Genomic DNA, 8,361 nt, shown 5'->3' on the forward strand with positions numbered 1-8,361 from the left:
GGTTCAATTTGTATCGTCATAAACATGCATTTTGCTGAATGGAAAGAGATCTTTGATTTGTCAAACAGAGGAACTTTTAAACTACAGGTAGTATTTATTACAAAATATTGAAAATAATTCTTGCTGTGGTGTGAAAAGTTGTACAGAGATTACAAATCACAGCTATGTATTTTTATCCTTGTGGTAAATGGTCAAAGGTATCAAAGACAACTTTGCACTTTGGAATAAAATAACTTTTTATTGAAATGTTTAATCCAATAAAATTATATGACAAGACAAACCATATAGTTGAGGGAATTGTGAACTTCTCTAACCTCTTCGAAATTAAATTGTGAAATTAAATTAATTATTGCATATTCCCACATGGCAAAACTTTCCAATGTTTCTACTTGTTTTGTCTGTAAGCTGTGCAGGTTACTTTTAGTAAGATTTAAGTCTCCTTTTCTGTCTGTGAGGTTTTAAGATTCTTCAAAAAGCACTTGCATAGTCAGATGGTGCATACCCCTATGAACAAATGGTGCTTTCATGCAGAGACAATAGTGCATGATAAATAAACTGTACAAAAAACCCAAGTAATTGTAAAAGCATACAGTGATCGCAGACATTAACATAAAAGCATGGAAGATCTGTGGTGAATAATGGGTTCATGTCATTCATATGTGTGACAGATTTGTAAGATATTTGTCATGTTGTCCGATATCATTTGTGATTAAAAAGACTCAGGATTGTCATGATCTTTCTGGAGTACTTTGTAAGTGAAAAAGCAACAATCCTCTTTCAGAAGAATGACCAAAGACATCCTACTAGACTTGATTGTCAAAATATAAGTTGGTCTCAGGTCTTTGCACATACTGGTAGAGACCGGTGACCTATTGCTTGTATGCAACTTTTATCGTGGCACGGTCACCGAAACTGCAGTCATTACTTCTTCACATCACCGGATGATGCCAGCCAAACAACTTTCTCACATGGCAAATTTCCAACATACATCAACAAACTGTCACAAGGAAGTTTTTATTGTCAAAGAGATCAGACAGTGTATCATATAAAGAAGCTCACTGCTTTTTCCTTTCACTATTTTTGAGCACTCCATACAAATTAAAAAAAAGTGACATGTAATGGCTTTGTGCGTGTTCTAGTCAAAGATTGGGTGAAGAACACCTTCATCGTCTGCTGTACTGAGTAATGAACAGATGAGCGGTGATTCCACCTGAAATACAAACAATTGAGAAAATTTCAATACACTGGGTTATTGATTTTCATAGCTGAAATATTAATACTGAAAGACTCAACCTTTTCTCACAAGCATGACACCAACATACTGGAAATTTTATACAATGGTGAACCTAAAATATAGCAGTTGTCTTTATTACATTGAAAATTAGTGTAATGATTTGAATAGGAACATCTGGGGAGTTAGCGGGCTGTGTGAACGATGTATGGACTGGTTTCTATAGTTGTCCGGTCACATGAAGCCCTTTGACATCAACATCAAGGTAAAAGCTGAACGTTAGATGTAAAATATCCATGCCATGCACACACTGCTATTTTGACTTTTGTGAAATTCTGTTTGATGCTGGTTGATAATGGTAAAATTGTTTGAGAATGCCTTGCATGTATCTGTCATATACCGTTCACTGTGAAGAGGCATGTAATAATAATAATAGTAATGCCTGAATACATGGGTTTATGTGCCCTCGCAGCAGGAGACAATTTGCCCTCCAGCACATAAACCTGTGTATTCAGCTAATAATACATAATGTACAGCACAAAATTGTCATTTTCATCCTGTTTTTGTGTGCAAAAATGTCTTTCCATACGGTAAAGATGGACAAATGCCATTACTTACCCCAAGTATATATTCACATGTGGCTGGCTCAACCAGATAAATACTGACAGAGTGAGGTGATTGGGATTCTTTACACTTGAGCTTGACCTGTACGTGTCTTTCTTTGCCAGTCAGATCACAGACATCACCATGACCATAATATAAGTAAACACTTCTGAAAAGAAAGAATATTGCTCTCAGAAATTCCTGGGGAAAAGAGTTGGTTGTGCTCTATTATTCAAATTACTTGCTGCGAACATGCTAATATAATTTTGAAAGTTCACTTTTTCTGTAGGGTGCTAAACTATCAGCCAAATCTACAGTATATCTAAGATGTTTTCGCCACAATTTAAATAGTTGAAATTTTCACAGCGGGAGAGCATTGCAATTTGCTTCTCAACAGGGAAGCTTGGCACTTACTTTACACCTTTTGATCTCTTGTTTTTTCTGAACCAGTCTCTATGTTCCTTTTCGTCCCACTGTCCCAGTCGGATTTCCGTCCGTATGTTTCTCTCCTGCGACAACAATACAATTACTGAGTGTAAGTACAAATGCAGCAGAGTCTGGTAGCCATGTGACATGTACATATGAACAATATTGATTAAATCATTTCAACAAACGCAAATAGTAGTTACACAACTATGGATTCATGAACCCGTCTCACTTTCACTGTTTTCAATATTCTCGTCATGTACTACCAATTAGAAATCTATCACAGGAGACTTGTTGACAAAAAAGAGAACTTTGATGAGACTTGGAAAAGCTTACCACATGATACTGAAGTGCATATTTTCCATAACAAAATTCATATTTCCACCATCCCTGTCCCTGCAAAGAAAAATAACACATTACCTGACTTTGACTTTGGTCAAGAGGTGAGAATCTGATCATAGTCAATTTCAGTCAATTTGTACTACGGATACAATCTCCATTGAGTGTAATTACAGATTTCATATTTCTGTTCCAGTTTTAGAAAAGTACCTAACACCATTAAGAAACTGATGATCTACCTTGCAATGCAACATCCTCCGATGAGCATTTCAAAGAAATTTTTTTTTAGTTTTGATATTCTTGTCATGGTACTTACCCCAGTGAGACAGTACTCTCCTGCTAAAAAATCTTTTATCAACTGTTTGTCTGCAAATTCTGCTGCAGGCTGTTCTTTAGGTTGTTGTATTTGGTGTTTGTGTCTTGAACTCTGCGATGGAGGCTACAGAGTAGAAGCAATGAGTCTTTCAATGAAAAGAGATTCATAGACAAGTATCATACGGTTTTTCACTTTTGAAATGGTAGCCATGCTAAGTTGAGAAATACTGTTCACATGATAGGGCTAGCAGAAAAGTCAAGTATAAGTTCATGGAGAAAATATTACTAAATGTCTACTACAAAGAGATTCAGCAATCACACCTCTATTGGAAAGTGTGATGCTGGCTACTTTAATTCAATCCTGATTTATGGTTATGGGCAGCTCTATTCACAATGATATAAATATTACAAAATTACAATTTTTTTTAAATATTAAATCACTGATACTTGTCATGTATTAAACTTAAATGAATATGATTACCCTGAGATTGTTCGGTGAGTACTGTCCAACGGAACCTTCTGATTCTAGCTGTTGTAACCTTTTAGGTTTGCTAGGTGAGCCTGATATTGCTTGGCAGTGGATTTCACTGACTGGGGCCTCCTTTGGTCTAATAGATGAAAAGAAGACATGGACACATCACCATCACACAATCAAGCTGGTGTAGACATGACTGCATAATGTTGCCTTGATATATCTGTATTTTGTTTAGGATTGGAGAATAATTGCATGTGGTTCTTCCATCAGGAGGTCAATATTTTTACTCATGTGGTACGTAATGAAGTCTTCCCGGTAAGTTTATCAACATTTACATTAACTTTTTTGAGTATTACATAAATAACATACAATGTCTTTTTTTTCACTTCATGAAATAAAATCTTTACTGAGACACAAATCATGAATAATGCAACAAACATAGCTTTTCAGATTTTTAATCTTTTGCTGAGGTTTGTTTCCCTTTGTGAAAACTTACGTGACAAATTTCAAAAGATGACAGGATTCAGCTCAGAAAAGAAATGTAAGACTCACTTGTAAGCTGGATTGCTGCAGAGATTTGGAGTCAGTACAACCACTTCATATTCACAGGTACTGACTTCCTCAAGAATATAGATTTCCCCTCTGCTTCCTGGCTCACACACATACAGGATTCTGGTTTTCCTGGGTGAGTCATTGTTGAGATCACACGGTGTGCCTTCGTCCATCACCACTTCATAATATGACACTTCTCTGCCGTCAATCTTCTTGGTTGGAATCTTTATGGATAAAAAAAATTAATCATTTAAATTAATGTTCTTCATTGAGAAATGTCGAAGAAAGCAATTTAAATATGAATAAATTGCTGAATTCCAGAAAGCTGTATGCCATACCAAAATCACACGGTGCTATTTATTTGTGGCAAACATGCTACTTAGACGCTTTAATCACAAAGCTGCTAACCATATTTTGGACACTTCCATCTGATCAACATGGAAAACTAATGGTGGTATTGTTTACATGAAATAAGCATAGATCGTTGCACTGATCTTGCCCCCATATTTTGGGGTTATTAGACTCAACCACTTTAATGAATGGTTGGGTGAAAACCAACTTGAAGTGTTGGAGGGGAAGGGTCATGATTGACCGTCACGACCTGAAACATAACACATGTCAGACTTTAGTACAGGACAAGTGAAGACTTACCTCATCATCATCTGGTTCTTCCACATCATCATTTCCAACGGTTTTCTTGGAAGTATACCTTCCCAAATAATACTCTTGAAGTTTTACATTCTGCAAAGAGAAAAGATTGCTCACTTGTTCTGAGATCCACAAGTTCAGCAGAGGTAATTGCGAAAATGTCCAGAATTTGCCAAGGAAACAGCCATTGTTCATAGACTTGGAACTTATAAAGCTGATCAAGCACTACTGTAGTTTCAAAAACAGCCATTGTTCATAGACTTGGAACTTATAAAGCTGATCAAGCACTAATGTAGTTTCAAAAAAGCTGAATTTAATAAACGCTGCTCAAAATTGCATACATGGAGTTCCCTATAGTATTTATTGGACAAATGTGATAAAATGTACACTGTATTTACAGTTTCACTTACCTTGCCTGCTTCTTTTTCCTCATGGTACTGACGCAAGTATTTACCATGGCATAACTCATAATTCCAATATGCTTCAAGCTGAAAGATACAGAAAACAGAGAGATGAAACAAGCAATACAAAACAGACCCTACTGCAGGGGGAATGAAGCACAACATGAACAAAAAGATAGGAAAAAGGACATGAAATAAGAATACAAGGGTAAACTGAAATTTGAAACAAGTAAAAGTGACTTTCTATAGATATGCTGTAAATGGTATACATGTATATGGATAACAATACAAAGATTATGATAGTGTTAAAAATCTTACAGGTGACATTCTGATGAAATGATAAAGAACAAGCAACAGTAGACAGTTTGAGTGAGATTTCTGGAAAACTAGCACAGTAGCATTTGATGAATGCCCTCGCAACATACTCTAAGAGAGTCAGGCATGTGTTGTGCCTCAAGCTTTACTCAATATTTTCATGACATCATGACTCACACTCACAGTCAGAGTTTTCAAATATATAATAAGTGGTGAGTGGAATTTTTCATTGAATTCTATCCACAAATCCTATCCCATACACATAGATATTCTTACAGTAACACTGGCATCTCTAAAGTGTATCTGCTATCTTTGATATCATGCCATTTTTACCAAATCTCTACACACCCTGTATATACAATTGAGTTGCTTGAATAAAGGCTGTATTAACTCTTCTCCAGACGGGCCATTATACTCCAGCCTTTTCCTTTCATCATCATCTGCACCATTTGAAAGTGGAAGATAGCAGCGATATTCTTCATTGTCCAGAGTTTTCATTATCACTTCCTCCGCAATAACGCCTGGATGCTGCAAGAATACAAATGTGAATTGAAAAGACAAATGTCCCATCTTGTACATGTCTCCCTGTACAAGGAATACTTTCCTTATTTGCAGTGTATCCACCAGACATGTCCCTGAGATTAAACCTGTCCAACCCATATTTCCTGTAAACAGGTCCACAATCACCATCTATAACAATATGATTTTGGCCAAACCATGGTGATGGAAGGGTTAACCCTTCTGCCATGTCCCTCCGTCTGATGTTGCCAAAGCGAAGAGGGAGACTGTACCGTTATAATTTGGTGGTTGTATGACTGTGACAGATTCAATGCATTGTAATTTGTATATTTGTGTATACCATCACAAGAAAGTATGACATGGTCATTCCCTTTGGAAGCATTTCAGAAGACAAATGACCAATTGGAAATTGTTCAAACTTGTTTCCAGATATTACAGGGTGTGTGTGTGTGTGTGTGTATATCTATCTATCTATCTATCTATCTATCTATCTATCTATCTATTATATATATCTACAACGGAGTGTCTATTACCACGCGCGTGGCAATAGCCAAGGTGGCTATTGACACGCTAAGATTTTTTCGGAGACAGATTTTGTCAACTGTTGAAGTAAACTTTTCCCAGTTTGTGCTCAAGTTTAGCTCAAGTAAGTGTAATTGTATATTTCTGCCACGATTCACCTTGCGCTCGGGAAGTTGGTCTGATGGTCGACGAAGCTTGGGGACGACCGGTCGGAAAGATACCATTTAAAAAGAACTTGTCTGGAAAGCAACTCAAAATTTACTCATTTTAACCCAAGAGAAATTGTTTCGGGGGCGAGAAAGCCAACCTGACCTGCCGCAAACGTCTGTCTATGACCTTTGACCACGTGACCTATCTGTCAGCGACGTCATCACGTCAACGAACTAAGTGCATGCTGTATACGCGACGTCAGAACTTTCGAATGGAGGCCCCAGTGAATGTTTAATTTCGAATTTTTTCTGTGGCACGAAAGTTTTTATAGTGACTCCTGGTTTTAATTTTTTGATTTGGTAAGAAACAGGGTGGACAACTTGTCTCATTTTCCATGTAACACAAGTTATGCCAAGCATGATTGAAGCCGATTGAAGCCATACTACGCGTAGCTACGTGAAGTGAATGGTCGAGCTCCAGGTTGGCAACGACAATAAAGACTAGTCCCAAAAACTTTGCGAATCGTTCTTTTTCCCTGAAAACATGTACGAGGCAAAGATCGCTGATGACAAACGATGATGAATACTCAGAGATCAATGGATGTAGTCCGTTGCGCGTTTTCATTAGACGTGACGGTCGGTCATGTTTTACTTCTGATGCCGAGCAACAGATTACGTTTGATTTACCGAATTATCAGCAAAAAAATATGGATTCAGGACGTGAACCATTGAGAGAGTCAATTATAGGTCAAAAAAACATCTCAGAATTATCGTTCAAAACCATGGCGTGGCAATAGCCAGGTTGTCTATTGCCACGCGTGTGGCAATAGACAACTTGGCAATAGCCAGGCTATTGACACGCGCGTGGCAATAGCCTCGGCCTATATATATATATATATATATATATATATATATATATATATATATATATATATATATATATATATATATATATATATATATATATATATATATATATATATATATATATATATCATCAATTTATTGTTCTGACAACAGAGAATTCATTGTGTTAATAAAACATAACTTTGTTGGGAATTTTCGAAGTAAAGAACATCTTCTATGATGCACAGTACATAAATTTTATATTTAATGACTACAAGGATGTTGACCCAAAACTGCAAAGCATCAAATCATAGGGTCCAATTGGCATGGGGTCCAAATGACCAGTACCCATACAATGGAAACAACGGGTTGTGAATTCTTTAAAAAGTAAACTGTGGCTGCTATGTACATACATTGTGCAGAGGTGTCCAAGCACTGCAAGGAATCCCCGGCACCGGAAGGAATCTGTTTTTCCTGTACACAACTATAATTCTGGTAAAGCTTACAGGCATATTGCTACGTTATCTTTGCAATTTTGATTCCTAATTTCCATAGAAACAGTTACATAATTTATCTATGGTTACCAGACAGAGATAGGAAATGGTTCAGAAACATACCATCGAGGAAAGACTCCTACCCGGCCACTGCATCTGAAATAGTGTTTCATCCGGATTGAAAGCACCAAAATCGGAACTGTTCGATAAACGGGTTAACAGTGTAAGCAGACAAACTGCGAACGCAGACGCCGCTGTGTTTGCCATGTTTCTAAATTTCTCAATATATGTTCAAATGAACACGCTTGCACATCTGTACGATAATCCGGTAATGTGTATCGTTTCGTTGTCACCTACTAGACGAACTACCGCACAGATGCGACATGTTATTGATGCCACATCAGCCAACAGTGTAGTCAAGATGGGTGACGATGTAATAGCTTCTCCTATTGGCTAGCGCGTCACGACAATGCCACTTCAGGAAGATTTTATCCAATGATAAGCTGCGACATGTCCTTAATTTGAA

At 37.1% G+C, this 8,361-nt stretch overlaps 1 protein-coding gene across 2 annotated transcripts; it reads right to left on the reverse strand.

The window, feature by feature from the left end:
* Nucleotides 1-218: 218 nt before the first annotated feature.
* On the reverse strand, nt 219-8,347 carry LOC139149601 (endoplasmic reticulum lectin 1-like). 2 transcript variants are annotated; one of them, XM_070721431.1, is made up of 11 exons: nt 7,959-8,347; nt 5,654-5,833; nt 5,000-5,077; nt 4,593-4,682; nt 3,942-4,165; nt 3,396-3,522; nt 2,916-3,038; nt 2,597-2,656; nt 2,249-2,343; nt 1,850-2,003; nt 219-1,210 (listed from the first exon to the last, which is right to left on the reverse strand). In XM_070721431.1, the coding sequence occupies exons 1-11, from the start codon at nt 8,100-8,102 to the stop codon at nt 1,136-1,138; spliced, it is 1,350 nt and encodes a 449-aa protein (XP_070577532.1). In that variant the 5' UTR covers nt 8,103-8,347; the 3' UTR covers nt 219-1,135. The 2 variants fall into 2 exon arrangements, with proteins under 2 accessions (XP_070577532.1, XP_070577533.1); XM_070721432.1 differs by having other exon boundaries at nt 1,850-2,000; nt 7,959-8,309.
* Nucleotides 8,348-8,361: the final 14 nt, after the last annotated feature.

This window comes from Ptychodera flava, chromosome 14 (genome assembly GCF_041260155.1).
Source record: "Ptychodera flava strain L36383 chromosome 14, AS_Pfla_20210202, whole genome shotgun sequence".
In the NCBI taxonomy this organism is placed as follows: domain Eukaryota; kingdom Metazoa; phylum Hemichordata; class Enteropneusta; family Ptychoderidae; genus Ptychodera; species Ptychodera flava.

Excerpts from the sequence above, each read along its gene's own strand:
- LOC139149601 (XM_070721431.1), bottom strand. The coding sequence starts at position 8,102 with ATGGCAAACACAGCGGCGTCTGCGTTCGCAGTTTGTCTGCTTACACTG. Across the intron at positions 2,657-2,915 it reads GAGAGTACTGTCTCACTGGG|GGACAGGGATGGTGGAAATA; the intron begins GTAAGTACCATG and ends TTTTCTTTGCAG. Across the intron at positions 1,211-1,849 it reads CATGTGAATATATACTTGGG|GTGGAATCACCGCTCATCTG; the intron begins GTAAGTAATGGC and ends TTTGTATTTCAG.